Here is a 20,158-nt window from a genome sequence, read left to right on the forward strand (position 1 = left end):
CAATCATAGTTTGTATTTCGTATTTTAGGTTGTCTGCCTGTTTTTTGGAGTCTTATTTGCTCCACCTTTCTTTTCCGTTATTTTGTATCCTGGCTTCGGGACCATCAGTAAAGATCCTTGTTTCACCATCTCTGCCTACTGCCTACTGTCTAACCTGCACCGCACCTGGGTCACACCTCACACCAACCCTTACACTCATTCAAGGGGTTTTCTTTATTTTTACTATTTTTTTTACATTGTAGAATAATAGCAAAGACATCAAAACTATGAAATAAAACATATGGAGTCATGTAGTAACCAAAAAAGTGTTAAACAAATCAAAATATGTTGGATATTTGAGATTCTTCAAATAGCCACCCTTTGCCTTGATGACAGCTTTGCACACTCTTGGCATTCTCTCAACCAGCTTCACCTGGAATGCTTTTCCAACACTCTTGAGGGAGTTCCCACATATGCTGAGCACTTGTTGGCTGCTTTTCCTTCACTCTGCCGTCCGACTCATCCCAAACCATCTCAATTGGGTTGAGGTCGGGGGATTGTGGAGGCCAGGTCATCTGATGCAGCACTCCATCACTCTCATTCTTGGTAAAATAGCCCTTAAACAGCCTGGAGGTGTGTTGGGTCATTGTCCTGTTGAAAAACAAATGATAGTCCCACTAAGCCCAAACCAGATGGGATGGCGTATCACTGCAGAATGCTGTGGTAGCCATGCTGGTTAAGTGTGCCTTAAATTCTAAATAAATCACAGACAGTGTCACCAGCAAAGAACCCCCACACCATAACACCTCCTCCTCCATGCTTTACGGTGGGAACTACACATGCGGAGATCATCTGTTCATCCACACCGCATCTCACAAAATCTCAAATTTGGACTCCAGACCAAAGGACAAATTTCCACCGGTCTAATGTCCATTGCTCGTGTTTCTTGACCCAAGCAGGTCTCTTCTAAGCAGGTATCTTCTTATTGGTGTCCTTTAGTAGTGGGTTATTTGCAGCAATTCGACCATGAAGGCCTGATTCACACAGTCCCCTCTGAACAGTTGATGTTGAGATGTGTCTGCTACTTGAACTCTGTGAAGCATTTATTTGGGATGCAATTTCTGAGGTTGGTAACTCTAATGAACTTATCCTCTGCAGCAGAGGTAACTCTGGGTCTTCCATTCCTTTGGTGAGAGCCAGTTTCATCATAGCGCTTGATGGTGTTTTCGGCTGCACTTGAAGAAACTTTCAAAGTTCTTGACATTTTCCGTATTGACTGACCTTCATGTCTTAAAATAATGATGGACTGTCATTTTTCTTTGCTTATTTGACCTGTTCTTGCCATAATATGGACTTGGTCTTTTACCAAATAGGGCTATCTTCTCTAAACCCCCCCTACCTTGTCATAACACAACTGCTTGGCTCAAACGCAGTAAGACAGAAATAAATTCCACAAATTAACTTTTAAGAAGGCACACCGGTTAATTGAAATGCATTCCAGGTGACTACCTCATGAAGCTGGATGAGAGAATGCCAAGAGTGTGCAAAGCTGTCATCAAGGCAAAGGGTGGCTATTTGAAGAATCTCAAATATAAAATATATTTTGATTTGTTTAACACTTTTTTGGTTACTACATGATTCCATAGTTTTGATGTCTTCACTATTATTCTACATTGTAGAAAATAGTAAAAATAAAGAAAAACCCTTGAATGAGTAGGTGTGTCCAAACTTTTGACTGGTAGTGTATGTTTTTTACATTTTTAAACAGGATAAATCTGAGTGGGCACGTGCCCATGTGCACCCTATGGTATACAGGACAAAACAATGGACAAAGTGACTTGGTAACACAGGCATTCACCTTTATAAAACCAGTCGTCACCTTCATGAGTGTTGCAGTATCATTCATAACAATCTTCATAACACATTTACATTTTAGCAGACGCTCTTATCCAGAGCGACTTACAGTTAGTGAGTGCATACATTATTTATTATTATTATTATTATTAATTTTTTCATACTGGCCCCCCGTGGGAATCGAACCCACATCCCTCGCGTTGCAAACGCCATGCTCTACCAACTGAGCTACATCCCCGCCGGCCATTCCCTCCCCTACCCTGGACAACGCTGGGCTGGGCCAATTGTGCGCCGCCACATGGGTCTCCCGGTCGCGGCCGGCTACGACAGAGCCTTTATTCGAACCAGGATCTCTAGTGGCACAGCTAGCACTTAGACTACTGCGCCACTCGAGAGACATTTATTCAACGTCATTCGAGACTTGTTACCAGAAACTCTTCTCAAACAATTGTCAGAGAATTGTAAACTCCAAGAAGTGGATGTGTGATAGGTGTGAAATGCCTTCCCTAGCAACAGTGACCCAGGAAGTGACGCAATACTTCTCAGTAAAAAGGGACCTGTGGTAATCTGACCCCACTAAAAGCTCTGTTCAGGCCCTTATCAAGTAAACTTTGTTCTTTAAACTGAATTTGTCAGTGAAAGTGTGTTGAAGATATGTTCTCTGGAATGTTAATCATAAGAGATTAAATCTGCACTCACCACAATGGTTGAAACTCATAGAGGAACGAAACGCATCAAGTGAGACTGCCAGATAGTTATGTCTACGTGTTTTAGTTTTTCTTTAAACCGCAAATTCAAATGGATTACTTTGACTCACCCACACAGACAGTGTGGTGAAGAAGGCGCAACAGCGGCTTGGCACCTAAAACCCAGATGCACAATTGAGAGCATCCTGTCAGGCTGTATCACCGCCTGGTACGGCAACTGCACCGCCCGCAACTGCAGGGCTCTCCAGAGGGTGGTGCAGTCTGCCCAACGCATCACCAGTGGCGAACTACCTGCCCTCCAGGACACCTACAGCACCCGATGTCATAGGAAGGCCAAAAGGATAATCAAGGACAACAACCACCCGAGCCACTGCCTGTTCACCCCGCTATCATCCAGAAGGTGAGGTCAGTACAGGTGCATCAAAGCTGGGACTGAGAGACGGAAAAACTGCTTCTATCTCAAAGCCATCAGACTGTTATATAGCCATCACTAGCACATTAGAGGCTGCTGCCCCATATACATAGACTTGAAATCACTGACCACTTTAATAATGGAACACTAGTCACTTTAATAATGTTTACATATTTTGCGTTACTCATCTCATATGTATATACTGTATTCTATTCTATTCTATTCTATTCTACTGTATCTTAGTCTAATTCCATTCCTTTACTTTAGATTAGTGTGTATTGTGTGTATTGTTGTGAATTTGATAGATATTACTTGTTAGATATTACTGCACTGTTGGAGCTAGAAACACAAGCATTTCGCTACACCCGCAATAACATCTGCTAAACACGTGTATGTGACCAATAGAATTTGATTTGATTTGTCCATCAAGGATAGGTCAGGGATGGGCCACATTTTTTTTCTTTACCGATTTGTACTTCCAAATCAATTTGCAGGCCGAAAAAAGGGAAGTTATTTCAATATAGCTCGATTATGATTTATACATACTGTCTATCAGGTTTAAGAAGTTCAAGTGTAGCCTGGAATTCTCTTTTCATCCAAAAGAATCATGTAAAAAAAAACAAAAAAATTGGAAAAGGGAAGTATGGACATTCTTTCCTCCATGTGCATTTAGAGACAACCATGATAGGTAGCAGCTGGCAATGTGTAGCAGCTGGCAAAATGATTTGAAGTTGCAGAGCCGTTTTGGACTGCCCAGTACATGTATCTCTCCTACCCATGCTCTCTCTCTCTCTCTCTCTGTCTTTCTTTCTCCCCTAGGCACAGAGACTCTTCCCTGGCTGCTTTTCTGTAAATTAGTAGGGTAAAAGGTCAGTGCGTGGGCTGGAGGACAGCGCTGTTGCTTTAAACCCCTCCATCAGCAGGCCTTCTTCCAGGGGAATTTATGCTGCAGCTGCAGGCCCTATCATGACCCATGAACCTATAGCCTTCATACCAAAATTCTTCACATTTACAGAGCAGCAACATTTCAACCTTACATGCCTTGTACTAACCAACTACTTTCTCGGAGAACGATCAGTGAAGATCGCATTTAAGATTCTCCGCATTTAAGCTAAAAAGTGGTTGTTTGTCTTCTTCAGACCAGGCATAATGGTTATACGGTCTTGTGAGTTACTCTCGTTCTTTTCATTGCTGACCATGCAGACAGTTACCACGACTCAGTGCTGACCAGTCCAGACACAGACCATTTCAAGTGCTCAGATGAGAGGCAAAGGTATGTTTTTTCATGAGAACAGCTGTTAAACTCACGGATGTTCCGTTCTTGACTCCCACATGCATGAGAATGTCAGATTCCAACTGATCTCTGAGTAGGGGCTAGGGAGACAAGACAAACACAGATAAAAGTAGCACGCCCCTCTTCCTGTGAGGGCCATTCTTTGGGCTATTTATGGCAGCATCGCAACTTATTGAAATGTTACACTTTCTACATGTTTGACAAGATTGGAAGACCTCACACATCGGAGGCAGAGTACTTCACGAGGACACCTGTATCAGCTCCAGGTCGTTAACTTTACAGGATGTCAGGACGAAGTGTAGGATTCTGCTAAACAGAGAGCATATAACATTTTTATTAAACCAGGTCCATTCTCATATTCTCATTCAACATTTAATTTATCACAGCTTCTTACAACATATGAGAGCAGTTTATTCAGCGTGTGAGTTATCCCTTGACTATAAAATCTCTGTTTTTCATCAATAAGGCAATCTCTCAAAGGCAACATTCTTTTATGAAAATATTGAGAGGTCTTGTTTCCAAAAGAGCTCTGGTGGCTATGGAGGCTAACCCATCTTAAAGTATACAAGTCCTGCATGCCAGCATTTACCAGTGCTGTATCCACAAAATGTGATAGCATAACATCCCACATGCAGGTCAAACAACACTGATTTTCAAGAAGGGAGTCCTTTCTTTTTCGGCAATAGACGTTTTCAGAGAATGGTCTTATCTTGGACGAGCTTCTCTTTTTTTGTTCCTCTTCTCAAACGTATTTCTTTAGTTAGTAGGAGAAGAGCTGTAACTAAATGTTATTTACAGTAGTACTGTAATTGAATGTTCCTCTTCTCTAACCTCTATTTTTAGACTCTGTGAAGGGTCTTATGAAACGTAACTTTAAAATGTTGTAGGAACGTTCATACGGTACTCATTCATTTTAGGAAGGGATATTGGAACCAGTTGATTGACTTGAAACAGACACCTAGGGCATTGGAAAAACAACATGGAAAATGTTTATTTTTCGAGAGCTGACATACATGTCATGTAGTGGATGGTTCTGAAATACCTCATCATATCTTAATTTGCATTATCACTGAAAAACGTGAGGGAAATGACCAGTTCACATCACACAACAGTCTATTAGTGTCATTCTGTATACATGGCCAATGACCATGAAGAGTAACTCCCTTGCATTTGTCAAATAGCATCTTTATTTTTATCTTTAGTCATCCACATATTATGTGCTTGTATTAGTTCAGCCTGCTATGAAACTCTATTAGGCCTACAACTAACAATAGCAAGACTTACAGTATCTACATTCAAAAGCATACGTCAGTGCTTGCCCTCATTTCCGACAGTCTAAAAACAGACATTTTACAACGTCTGCTGCTGTAGACAGTTAAATTAGTGGTTATTTCATCCAAATTAGAATGCCAGAAGACTCCAAAAGCTAAAAGATTCCGCTTAATCCTGCTCAGAGTAGAAATCAGGTTGCTAAAGAAAATGACCAGACGGAATGGTTTACGCCGCGATAATCTCCTGCAGGCATCTTGATTGTGTGTTGGCAAAACATCAGCAGCGGCACAGCGACCATTGGCCCACACGGCAATTACACTGTGCTCTTATCTGAATGAATAGCAGGCCTGTTGTCTATCTACTGTATCTATCTCTCTATCTCTCTATATCTCTCTCTCTCTCTTCCGGTCTGTCTGTTTCTGTCTCTCGCTTTCTCTCTCTCTCTCAGGTCATGCATGCACACTTATTGCAGACCTCTCGCCTTGCACGCCGTCATTCCTGTCACCAGCCACTCATGACCTCTCTCATACTTATGGGGACATTCGCTGACCAGAGCTATTTTGGGATGCAGTGGAGACTATAGGATAGCAGTTGGAGAAGTTTATTTCAGTACACAATCTTCTTATCCTCAGTCATTGCATATATTTTTATATAACTAGTTCTGAAAAACAAACAACAGAAAAGACAGAAAAACCAAACGTATATACAACTATCCTAAATGAGAAGAAACGGTTGAGCAAAGACAAGTGTGTCAAAAGTTCCTCTCAGAATGACCCCAACACAGCCGTAACATCTTCCAGATCAACCTCCCCCAGTACATAATTGTTCCTTTGACCTTTTGAGTCTTAATGCCATTTGTGGTAACTGTTCCATGAGTTTGATTAAATGCTGCTTATCCTAACATCCACAGCAGATTGGTCGGGATCATGTGCTTCAGTTCCACAGCACCCTAATTTAATCAACAGCACCTGATAGTTTGCAGGAGATTCTTGGCAGACCAGTCCTGCATGCAGCTCTGCACCGCTGTATTGCAGATATTTTCCTCTGGTTAGAAAATTACCGGGTTCTGTCCAGCCGACCTCACGTGCAACCCTCTTGTTGGCTGTTCGTTCAACCCTCACGGTGAACTCTTATAATTTTGGGTGTCGGTAGATATAATCATTCTGAGGACTGACGGATCAAGGCCCATCTGATGTGTACACACAAGTATATGACAGGCTCTCCCTGTTATGTAATTCCAAATAAAATAAAATAAAATCTTATTTGCCACATGCGCCGAATACAACAGGTGCAGACATTACAGTGAAATGCTTACTTACAAGCCCTTAACCAACAATGCAGTTTTTTAAAGAAAAATGTAAAATAGTGTTAATTAAGAAAAAAAAAAAGAAAGCTAATAGCTAAAGAGCAGCAGTAAAATAAAATAGCAGTAGGGAGGCTATATACAGGGGGGTACCGGTACAGAGTCAATGTGCGGGGTCACCGGCTAGTCGAGGTAATTGAGGTCATATGTACATGTGGGTAGAGTTAAAGTGACTATGCATAAATAGTAAACAGGGTAGCAGCAGCGTAAAAGATGGGGATGGGGGGGGGGGGGCAGTGCAAATAGTCAGGGTAGCCATGATTAGCTGTTCAGGAGTCTTATGGCTTGGGGGTAGAAGCTGTTGAGAAGCCTTTTGGACCTAGACTTGGTGCTCCGGTACCGCTTGCCGTGCGGTAGCAGAGAGAACAGTCTATGACTAGGGTGGCTTGAGTCTTTGACAATTTTGAGGGCCTTCCTCTGACACCGCCTGGTATAGAGGTCCTGGATGGCAGGAAGCTTGACCCCAGTGATGTACTGGGCCATACGCACTACCCTCTGTAGTGCCTTGCGGTCGGAGGACGAGCAGTTGCCATACCAGGCGGTGATGCAACCAGTCAGGATGCTCTCAATGGTGCAGCTGTATAACTTTTTGAGGATCTGAGGACCCATGCCAAATCTTTTCAGTCTCCTGAGTGGGAATAGGTTTTGTCGTGCCCTCTTCACGACTGTCTTGGTGTGTTTGGACCATGATAGTTTGTTGGTGATGTGGACACCAAGAAACTTGAAGCTCTCAACCTGTTCCACTACAGCCCCGTCGATGAGAATGGGGGCGTGCGCAGTCCTCTTTTTTTTCCTGTAGTCCACAATCATCTCCTTTGTCTTGATCACGTTGAGGGAGAGGTTGTTATCCTGGCACCACACGGCCAGGTCTCTGACCTCCTCCCTATAGGTTGTCTCATCGTTGTCGGTGATCAGTCCTACCACTGTTGTGTCGTCGGAAAACTTAATGATGGTGTTGGAGTCGTGCCTGGCCATGCAGTCATGGGTGAACAGGGAGTACAGGAGGGGACTGAGCACGCACCCCTGAGGGGCCCCCGTGTTGAGGATCAGCGTGGCAGACGTGTTGTTACCTACCCTTACCACCTGGGGGCGGCCCGTCAGGAAGTCCAGGATCCAGTTGCAGAGGGAGGTGTTTAGTCCCAGGGTCCTTAGCTTAGTGATGAGCTTTGAGGGCACTATGGTGTTGAACGCTGAGCTGTAGTCAATGAATAGCATTCTCACGTAGGTGTTCCTCTTGTCCAGGTGGGAAAGGGCAGTGTGGAGTGCAATAGAGATTGCATCATCTGTGGATCTTTTGGGGCGGTATGCAAATTGGAGTGGGTCTAGGGTTTCTGGGATAATGGTGTTGATGTGAGCCAAGACCAGCCTTTCAAAGCACTTCATGGCTACAGATGTGAGTGCTACGGGTCGGTAGTCATTTAGGCAGGTTATCTTAGTGTCCTTGGGCACAGGGACTATGGTGGTCTGCTTGAAACATGTTGGTATTACAGACTCAGTCAGGGACATGTTGAAAATGTCAGTGAAGACACTTACCAGTTGGTCAGCACATGCTCGGAGTACACGTCCTGGTAATCCGTCTGGCCCTGCGGCCTTGTGAATGTTGACCTGCTTAAAAGTCTTACTCACATCGGCTACGGAGAGCGTGATCACATAGTCAACCGGAACAGCTGATGCTCTCATGCATGCTTCAGTGTTGCTTGCCTAGAAGCGATTTAGCTCGTCTGGTAGGCTTGTGTCACTGGGCAGTTTGCGGCTGTGCTTCCCTTTGTAGTCTGTAATAGTTTTCAAGACCTGCCACATCCGACGAGCGTCAGAGCCGGTGTAGTATGATTCAATCTTAGTCCTGTATTGACTCTTTGCCTGTTTGATGGTTCATCGGAGGGCATAGCGGGATTTCTTATATGCTTCCGGGTTAGAGTCCCTCTCCTTGAAAGCGGCAGCTCTATCCAATTAGGAACTTGTAGATGGAAGAAACTAAAGACAAAGTCTTCTTACGTACGGCAGCAGTCTAAATATAGGCCATAAGAGGAGACCTAGCAGGTGAATAATATAATAAATAATATGCCATTTAGCAGACGCTTTTATCCAAAGCGACTTATGATTTTTACGTATTGGTGGTCCCGGGGATCGAACCCACTACCCTGGCGTTACAAGCGCCATGCTCTACCAATTGAGCTACAGAGGACCACATTGAGCTACAGCTTTGACCTCACATAATGGGGAAAGATAAATGATACCTTCACCGGCCGTATTTAAAGTGGTACAGTCTTTCATCATGCATTGGGGTCTGGCAGAAAAGGTCTTCCCTGGGGTTTAATGCTCCCTCAATGAGTCCAAACATGTTAGTTTATTTTTATAATTCTAAAAACTTTTTTTCTCTCTCTTCTCTCCCTTCGACTCCGGGAATTCCCATGGAATTGTGTTTAGGATTCCTGCTGTAGAGCTGTGTGTGTGCGTGTGTGTGTATCCCTTGGAACGAGAGTTTGATTCTCGCTCTATCATTCTGTCTTTGCTTTGAGCTGTTCCCCCTGGACGAGCTGCTGCTGGAAGGATCCCATCTGGACACCACTTGTCTGGGCTGTTGGGTAAACAACAGACAGGCAATTGAGCATCCCAAGAGTTGAACCATTTAATTTATCTGTAAACAACTTCTTGACAATGGAATTGCCAGGCATTTAGTCAATGTTTGGCAAAGTTAATGGTGCAGAGCAGACATCAAGGCTATTATGGTTCCACTTTCTGAGCGACCTTATTACCTTCATAACAGTTCATGAATGGCCTTGTCTGTGTCATTATCTACTGTCATCACTGTGACATGTAGAAGCAGATAATAAGTCAAAACTTGAGTTGAAAAAAGTTATTTGAAACTGGAAGTCTATTCCTCTTCTTGTAGTTTCATTCCCAAGGGGACTTTTAGAGTTTAATGCTAACATTATGTTGGAGTATGTGTTCTTGCTAAATAAAGGACTTTTACAACGTTGCCATTTAGCTTTCATTTACCGTTCTACCAATCACCTTCTTTGCCCTGAACACATCTTAATGAGGTCAGGAGACGTCACCATCTGAGATGACCATCTAGTTTTCTCCATGATATACAAGTCAAACTGTATTCCAATTATCACTGTTTGCTGCAGACTACACTCACTTCTCCACTCTTTTCCATATATTTCTAATGCTGCTTTTGCCATGTTGCTGTTCTCCTCTCCACCATGCAAGCCTGTGCTCCTGGAGGTGAGCTACTGTAGCTAAGAGTACAGCTCTACCATCAGAGGCACATGTGTAAGAGGATATCCCCCCACAGCCCGCAGTGCCACGGCAGACTCCAAGTAGCCGAGCCAGGGGCCTGGGAGACTGGAAAGCAACTTAATCGGAGCCCCTACAATTCTTCTATAAATTAGACAGGCAGTCAGCCTCAGCCGCCCACTCCTCTCACATCTGTCTGGGATAGAGATCAAGCTACATAGCTCTCTCAACCACCACCGGCTCTCCCTCTCCTCCTGCTCTCTCATGTTGGAGCGGAAGACGACGGACTGACTCATTGGGGCCAGAGGTAAACAGTTCCTGGCCAATTGTTTTCGGAGACATTTTGGAAAAGACCCCTCATTACATAAATATGAGCTCCTTATGTGACTGTGTGTGTGTGTGTGTGCGTGCATGCATGCACATGTTTGTGTGTATGTGTCTGTCAGTGTGTGCGCTTGCGTGCATGAGTGTGTATGTTTGTGCATGTGTGTGTAGGGCAGAGAATGTGGGGTACAAACACTCCCCCTGAGGCTGTAAAGATAGAACCAATGATAGAACCCAAACAGTCTTGGTGCTAGTTACTGCTTGTTCTGCCCATTGTAATGCGCTCATAATTTTGAACTCCCAGATACCACACAATACCTGTAGACCTCTGCCCTGTTTAGACGGAGAGATACAATATGCATGTACGTATAGAGTAGAGTAGAGTAGAGCAGAGAGTTGGGTGTGATCATTTCTTCTCTGAACTGGTGTGGTTAAAGTGTGATGTCTAGGATGAGAAACCTCTGTAGCTGTGCTGTGACAATAACAACATGCAAAACATTGATGAGTTCACAGGCCAGATAGACAACCATAATGTCAATTATACAGGTCCTGCCTCAGGAATGCAGACACCTTTCCTCCATCTACGTCTCTTGGCCAACCAATTCTACACAATCCTCCGCTCAACAATGTCAGAAGCAATGTTGGAATGAGACATTGCTTGTGAAAACAATTTTGATCTGTTTACGTGAAACTGTGCATTGTGCCACAAGAGACACAGCTTGGGTGATTTGCTTCCATTTGTCAAATTAATTATAAACGAACTGTAGCTCTCAGTTGTAAGAACAACATGATGATCACAGAGCTTCATTTCAATGTCATTACTTATTATGTAGGATGCTTAAATCAACTGAGACATAATAGCTAGTGATTTTGCAACCCAATATTTGAAAGGCTGTTGTTTTGGTTCTCCCCAGTCATGCAGGTGAGGGAGGTTGAATGACCTGAGTGTCCCGTCACAGTTGGTCCCTGACATCCACTCTTTGTCAGACCACAGAATAATATTTCAACACTTTTATGGGTCTGTATGTGTTTTTATTGGTCAAAGAGGTCCTTTGATGTAGAGAGGAAATTATACATAAGACAAGGCGAACGCCATCCATAGACCTTTGTGCTCTTTTGATAGCCGGATCACTAAATGCTTAGTTAATCATGAACACCTTTTGTACACGGCTGTGACTAACCTGTGTACTGTGCACTGGCAAGTCAAACGGTCCTGCACTTTGGACTGAGATGTTTGGATCTACAATACGGAAATTAATAAGTAAATGGGAACAACATGCCATGCAAGGCAAGCAAACAAACAAAGTCTGATGCTGAAAATACAGCATAAAGTTGTATCGCTCAAGCTTCTTTCAGGGGAAGTGAAGGGTTCTAATTCCGGCATCACCTTTGTTTACTCTGTGGCTTGCCCAATTGTAAGCCTATAGATTTGTATCATTGATTCATAATGGGCTATATTGGTATTATCAACACCTAGGTCAAGAGCTTGTTACAAAACCTTTGTTTAATGTGACTTGGAATGAGTGTCATTTTGCTGTGTATCTGCGGAGTCACAGGTGTTACACTCTTAAGCAAGTAAGAACATTAAAGCTGCAATATGTAACTTTAGAAATGTGAGTTGTAGATCTGTCATTATCATTGAAAGCAAGTCTAAGAAGCGGTATATCTGTTTTATGTGCGCTATTTCTATAGCCAGGCTCCCGAGTGTCGCAGCGGTCTAAGGCACTGCATCTCAGTGCTAGAGGCATCACTACAGACCCTGGTTCGATTCCAGGCTGTATCACAATCTGGCTATGATTGGGAGTCCAATAGGGCGGCGCACAATTGGCCCAGCGTTGTCCGGGTTTGGCCGGTGTAGGCCGTCATTGTAAATCATATTTTTTTCTTAACTGACTTGCCTAGTTGAATAAAGGTTAAATAAAAAATCAATACAAATAAAAATCTATGCTTCCCGTTCTTAAGTTTCGTTATTGCATCTTTTACTTTCAGTTTTGTACACCAGCTTCAAACAGCTGAAAATACTATATTTTTGGTTATTGAAAATATATTTCACAGCGGTTTAGATGGTACAATGATTCTCTAAATCTCTATGCTTGTTTTGTCTTGTCACATAAACTGAAATTAGGCAAACTATTAGAATTTTTGCAACCAGGAAATAGTAGAGCGATTTCTGCAAAGTGCACCTTTAACCATAGTCGCCAAAAGTGAATATCCCATGCTAAACACATACAGAGCTCAGATCATAATTAGATTCAAGGCAATTAGATTTTATGACAAATCAGCATGATCAACAAGGCTCTGAGCTAAGCCCATAAATGTTTGAGGTTTGCACACACCACAAAGGATCTGTTTGCTTGACCTCCTTAGCTCCTCCAATTCATAATGAATGCGGCCCAATGTGCCTTACCAGCTGACACTGTTTGTTCAGGTTTAGAGCCCTGGCTATTTGTTTTCCCCTTCAGTGGAGCGCACGACCACTTGGTTGCAGCAGTGTGTAAGTGCTCCTCCACGGGGACACCAACCTGGGGGCCACCCAGCAGGCAGTGCGTCACCTGGAGATAAGAGATCTGATGATGAGGTGGAACATCACTGCCTTCAGAGGTAATCTACCATTTAATGTGGCACTTTGATCGAGCCACAGATCTCCAGATGTTGCTCTCTGTGTGGCACTTCCTTTACACACCTCGGTATTGTCAAAGTTCCCCCTTAAGGACATCATAAAAGTATAATAACACGAGTGAGTAGGAAAGAGGAGTGACTTTTTCCAACAAGGAAATCAGTGAACACCCCATGTGGCTTGACACAACTAGTAATTATCTGAAGCTCACAAGCTATGATTCAATGGTCTCATAAATAATGTATGACATTGGGTTACAGAGCTTATAAGCGCAAATAAAAACAATGCCTCTGTATTTTTTGAAATCATAAGAAGTTTTTAGCCACAACTTTTATATAACTCAATTAACTAAATTCAGAAAAGAAGAGGGACTATTTTGATTAGGTGAATTAGAATCCATAATCATATTTACACAATCATTTTCACACAACCTATTATAACAACTGCAGTAGCCTTATCTTCTTGTGCAGTAGTGGCAACAATGCTTCATAATAACAAAATGGGTATTACAAATATTCAATTTACCTTGTCGTGTGGCCTAAACCATACCATATTCTATCATTATTGTGCAAGCTTGGATTTTCTTGTTGGATCACAACCAAATCATCAAATGCGCTTGTGCTACATTTCGAGGGTGCTGTGCCTTTAAGAGTTTACAACGCTCATTGAATTCACAGCGCCGTCGCTGAAAGTTTTGATGCCATGCAAGTAGCCTACTCTGCAGTAGTTTGGATACCGAAGGAAGTGACGGGACTGAATGAGAAAAAAAGACGAGGATAAAAACAGAAAGCAGAATACGAAGCAACGTGCTGTGTTACGATTAAGAGAGAGTGTGGGATACTACATCTTGCATGATTCTGATATACATTCAAGTCGCAATGGGCAAAGTTGTTTAATGGTTGCAAAGTAGCTGTGAAATGAAAAGCCGAGATTGAGGTCTTGATAGAGGTGGGTTTACCTACTGTATGCGTTTGATAATTCACCGAGTCGCGTTAATGTTCGTACAAAATCAATCAATCACGGCATGAATTCTAGCTTCAAAGTATGGAAGACGAACAATTGCTTGGATTTCATTATTATTATTATTTTACAAAGAATAGATAGCAAAAGGGCTATCTGTTAACTCTGAAATGCAACTAAATAATTAGCTGCTGATATTGAAAAGAGACGGTTGGATTTCACCTGGACTTTAGTATTTTTCCTCTGTCAAGTTCAGTTCTGCGTCTTCTGGAATGTTTGGGAGTTGTGTTCCACCGGTTTCAGCTCGGGTAAATGTATTTCTCTGGGCACTAATATTTTTAACAACGTTCGGATATTGTTCAGAGCTGAAGGTTCGAGTTCGTTTAGCTGATGGACAAATCACAGAGGAAGTTCTAGAAGCAGACAGTGAAAAAGACTCCATCACACTTGAGTTCAAACAGGGAGATGGAACTCTCATCACATTTGTCGCTGACTTCAAACAGGTGAGTGTCTTCAAATGTGTTTTCCCCACACCTTCACTGTTTTGTGTAGGGTTAGGTTATTGCCCAATGACCACCTATGTTGCCAGGCTGATCAGAGGTAATGCAGATGTTGAATGCAGACTATTATACCTCCATGCAACTAATTTAGAAAACAGTACACCATAGCCTAACAGTGTTAGTCTGTGTCATTTCAGTGCTGATGAGTTGACTCTGGCCATGGGCCCTCCTCTCCTCATGCTGGTAAATTCCTCAGCATGCATGAGTGAATAATGTGAGGTGGCACAACAAACTGATCATTGAATTAGGTTCTCACTTGTAAGGATCGGTTTAGGAATGCTATGCTTACTTTTCTGCAATACAACTCGTCTTTACTCGGAGCCTGCTCAGTCCTATCAACACAGAGGGGCCTAGTCCTAGAGTAAGGGCATCTATCTACTCCAGTGGTTCACTAACTTTGTTGTACCAGGGACTGGAAAGCAATGGTCCTTCTTTCTTGCAGTACCAGTTACATTAAACAATGGCTACATTAAAACTAGCACAAAATAACTGACTAAGCCTAAACCAGTGTCAGCTAACCATAAGGGACCGGTCAGCAACATCTCCGGGCCCGGTGCTGGTCAATGGGCTTAGAGTTTGAAAACCACTGCTCTTCTCACTGTTTCAGTGTGACGTGAACCAGCAAACAACATGCAACCTGTTCCCCGGGTGTCACTGTGCACTATACTCTCAGACACAGACCAAAGGCATGCGTCTGTGATTGTTGCAGTCCCACAGAAACGGACAGCCTGGCAAGAAGTGAAGGGGGAGATTTTCTAGGATTAAGTGGGCATTTTTGATCTGTGGTCTGGTTCACAAACCAAATGGCACATTTTGTGATGAAGAGAGAGGCCGCTACGTTGCCAAATCGGTGATGCCGCATCTCTGAGCACATCACACCATGGTGGTGAAGCCTGTTTAGCTAAATTCGCTAAAGGCACAGGGCTCTTTTTCCTCTTGGTTTCCTCTCTGATCAGTTCCACTCAGAGGCCTGCCTCTCCATTCCGTTTACATGTGGTTCTCATCTAACTCTCTATCTCAAGGATTTATGGAAGGTTGGATCAACTGTGGCTTCAAGCTGCCATGCAGAATTTACTGCTCAGAGCCGCATCTGGAAAGGAAAGCTCTTAAACAGGGGATATCAAACAATGGGTAGCAGTAAACGGACAGAGTAGATATATGAATGGATTTGTTGCTGTAATGAGTGTGTTCACGGGACCAGCCAGGTAGGTGTGTAGATGCTGTTATTATCAGTCATAGCCTCATGCCAAAATCCCCATGAGTTGGCATGGGTTGTGGGAACAGGAGTACTGTAATCTATGGGATCAGTACAACTATGAGAATCGGAATGAGTCATTCCGTGATAAGAAGAGGGGGATGAACTGAACATTTAAAAAGAACATGGACGTGTGGTGAAATGATATGGCTACCTAACAAACCACACCTTAATCTGTAGGAAGGGATTATTTTTATTCTCCATTTGCCTGAAAACAGCTGGAATGTGTATACTGGGGATTCATTTACCATGTTCAAGCAAGCGCTTGACCCCAAAATGTAGCCCCTGATTCCCCAAAATACAATTTGACAAAAAAGGGAGATGCAATTGCCAAAGTCTCTAAATTAAAATCAAAAGACCACTGCTTTACATTGAACTCCTGAGTGGCGCAGCGGTCTAAGGCACTGCATCTCAGTGCTTGAGGCATCACTACAGACTACACACTACAACCGGACGTTATTGGGAGTCCCATAGGGCGACGCACAATTGGCCCAGCGTCGTCCGGGTTTGGCCGGTGTAGGCCGTCATTGTAAATAATAATTTGTTCTTAACTGACTTGCCTAGTTAAATAAAGGTTAAATAAAATAAATGAATACATTTTTTTTTTTTTTATCCAATGTTGTGGCACATTCAGAATTACCCAGACGTAGCAGTTACGATAACAGAACTAGCGCCATCATAAGTGCCTTAATGAGAGCTTTGACCAACCTGATAAGGTAATGATTACATTAAAACAAGTACGGCAGGGTTCCCTAGCTGGCGGCCCGCGGGTGATAATTTTTATGTGTGTGTGTGTGTGTTGTTGGACATAAAATACTGTAAAAACACCAGTAAATCAGCTCTTAAGTTATTTTAATTTTGGAAATCTGTTCCAAAGTATTCCCACGCATAGAGAGGTATACAGATGTAAGCAAGGTTTGAAATGATTCTGATTAAGTTAAATAATATATCAGTTTGGGCTTCTTGCAGTCAATTTGCAGTTGACCAATTCTTTGTAATTATGTTCCGGCCCCCTGACCATCAGCTCAACAAAAGAATCGGCCAGTGGCTGAATCTAGTTGATGATCCCTGAAGTAGGGCATCATATTCTAATTATTGTATTTTTAAGTCTCTAGTCTAAGACTACCTAATGCGGGGGAAAAAACAAAAAAAGTGTAATGTTACCTTGAATGAAAAGGGAAACCTCCCCAGAGTTTCACTTCAGGGCACAACCTCACTCTCCCACCCCACGATGCTGGTGGAATAAAATAGAGTATCAGTCTTTCCTTTTGAAGACAATCAACTGGGAATGTGTAACATTTTTGAGTGGGAGAAATATCTGGGATCGTTCACGATGATGCAGGCCTGCACACACTCATCAGTGAGAGAATGTTTATGTGGTCTTTCCCAACAGCTTGAATGTGAAACACAAAACTAGCTTTGCTATGTCTCAAAGGGCACCTTATTCCCTTTACACTGAGTATACCAAACACTGAGTATACCCTTTCCCCTCAGAATAGCTTTAATTTGTCGGGGCCTTGGACTCAACAAGGTGTTGAAAGCGTTCCACAGGGATGCTGGCCCATGTTGGCTCTAATGCGTCCCACAGTTGTGCCAAGTTGGCTGGATGTCCTTTGGGTGGTGGACCATTCTTGACATGGGGAAACTGTTGAGTGTGGAAAAACCTATCAGGGTTGCAGTTCTTGACACAAACCGGTGCGCCTGGCACCTACTATCATACCCTCGTTCAAAGGCACTTAAATATTTTGTCTTGCCTATTCACCCCCTGAATGGCACACATACACAATCCATGTCTCAATTGTCTCAAGGCTTAAACATCCTTCTTTAACCTGTCTCCTCCACTTCACCTACACTGATTGAAGTGAATCATAGCTTTCACCTGGTCAGTCTATTTCATGGAAAGAGCAGGAGTTCATAATGTTTTGTATTATAGGAAAAACACCAAGAGACAACAAAAATACTATTTGCACACTATATTATGTGCATAATATTATATACAGTACAGTTAAATTAGATCTTTAGAAAGAGGAGAGGCACTGTGATACAATATGTTTTTTAAAGCTAAACTTTGCTTTTTGCCTGAGTAACCTCTGGTGGCAGAGCATTCCACGATGACATGGCTCTATACATAACTGAGCAACGCATTAAATCTGTTTTTGTTTTGGGTACCGTAAAGAAAGCCATAGTGACGTGGTGGGGTATGCACACTATATATACAAAAGTATGTGGACACCCCTTCAAATTAGTCGATTCGGCTATTTCAGCCACACCCGTTACTGACAGGTGTATAAAATCGAGCACACAGCCATACAATCTCCATAGACAAACATTGGCACTAGAATGGCCTTACTGAAGAGCTCAGTGACTTTCAATGTGGCACAGTCATAGGATGCCACCTTTCCAGCAAGTCAGTTTGTCACATTTCTGCCATGCTAGAGCTGCCCCGGTCAACTGTAAGTGCTGTTATTGTGAAGTGGAAACGTCTAGGAGCAACAACAGCTCAGCGGCGAAGTGGTAGGCCACACAGAACTGGACCGCCGAGTGCTGAAGCGTGTACCGCGTCTGGCCTCTGTTGCAACACTCACTACTGAGTTCCAAACTGCCTCTGGAAGCAACGTCGGCACAATAACTGTTCGTCGGGAGCTTTATGAAATGGGTTTCCACGGCCGAGCGGCCGCACACAAGCCTAAGATCACCATGCGCAATGCCAAGCGTCAGCTGGAGTGGTGTAAAGCTTGCCACCATTGGAATCTGGACCATCTGGCAGTCCGACGGATGAATCTGGGTTTGGCGGATGCCAGGAGAACGCTACCTGCCCCAATTCATAATGCCAACTCTAAAGTTTGGTGGAGGAGGAATAATGGTCTGGGGCTGTTTTTCATGGCCCTTAGTTCCAGTGAAGGGAAATCTTAACACTACATCATAAAATGACATTCTAGACGATTCTGTGCTTCCAACTTTGGTGGCAACAGTTTGGTGAAGGCCCTTTTTCCTGTTTCAGCAATGCACAAAGCGAGTTCAATACAGAAATGGTTTGTTGAGATCGGTGTGGAAGAACTTGACTGGCCAGCACAGAACCCTGACCTCAACACCATCGAACACTTTTGGGATGAATCGGAACGCCGACTGCGAGCCAGGCCTAATCGCCCAACATCTGTGCCCGATCTCACTAATGCTCTTGTGGCTGAATGGAAGCAAGTCCCTGCAGCAATGTTCCAACATCGAGTGGAAAGCCTTCCCATAAGAGTGCAGGGCTGTTATAGCAGCAAAGGGGGGACCAACTCCATATTAATGCCCATGATTTTGGAATGAGATGTTCGACGAGCAGGTGTCCCCATACTTTTGGTCATGTAGTGTATGTCTGTTAGAAGTGGATGCAAATAGATTATACATGCATGTTGATGTTTCGGTCTATGAGAATACTTTCAACCCAATACAATGCTTTTGGTTTTAGATGTATTTAAGACCAGTTTATTGTTAATTACCCATTCTGACTGTAACTGTTTGCTAAGAGTCTCCGCGATATCACTGGCTGTAGGTGCTAATGTGTAGAGGGTGTAATCATCAAAATACATAGTAATTTTAGCTTCTTGTAAGACAATTAGCTAAATCATTTGTAAAAATAGAGAAGAGGAACAGCCCAAGGCAGCTACAAAGGTTGGCTGCATATGCAAGAGTGGGGTGTGTGTGAGAGGATACGTGTGAGAGCGCGGGTGTGGGAGGGAGAGTGTGTAGGCGTATAAGTATGAAGTTATCTGAACAGTACAGATGGTTACACTGGCCGTGTCCGAATACCCGTACTACATACTGTACTTAAAGATGCACTATGCAGAAATCTCTCTGCCATTTCCTGGTTGCTAAAATTCTAATAGTTTGCTTAATTTCAGTGTATGTGACAAAACAAACAAGTATAGTGTAGAGAATCATTGTACCACCTAAACCGCTAAGAAATATATTTTCCATAACCAAAAATATTGTATTTTCAGCTGTTTGAAGCTGGTGTACAAAACCGAAAGTAAAAGACGAGAAGCATATTATTCCATTCCAATATATTTATTAGTGAAACCAAATTGCTGGAACATATATCAATTAAATCAAATGACCTAGTACACATACCAAAACTTTTCAAATGTTCAAATCAAAAGGCTATTGCACAGAAAAACGTGGACAGTTGGGAGCATCACAAATTCAGAACCGCTGGACAGCAACATAATAAACTGAAGCGCTGATAATTGGGAATGAGATCAGAATGACTGCTAAGGCCATAGGGCGGCGCACAATTGGCCCAGCGTCGTCCGGGTTTGGCCGGTGTAGGCCG

General features: G+C 43.0%; 1 protein-coding gene across 1 annotated transcript in view; it reads left to right on the forward strand.

Moving 5' to 3' along the window:
• Window positions 1–13,749: 13,749 nt before the first annotated feature.
• Window positions 13,750–20,158, forward strand: part of LOC311102081 (out at first protein homolog) — a 39,845-nt gene continuing 33,436 nt past the window's right edge. Inside the window, exon 1 of the mRNA XM_084143299.1 lies at window positions 13,750–14,528. Within this exon, the coding sequence (XP_083999425.1) occupies window positions 14,298–14,528 (231 nt within the window). The 5' untranslated portion in view covers window positions 13,750–14,297. The remainder of the gene's footprint in view (window positions 14,529–20,158) is intronic.

This window comes from Coregonus lavaretus, assembly GCF_964263955.1.
Source record: "Coregonus lavaretus genome assembly, chromosome: 26".
Lineage (NCBI taxonomy): Eukaryota > Metazoa > Chordata > Actinopteri > Salmoniformes > Salmonidae > Coregonus > Coregonus lavaretus.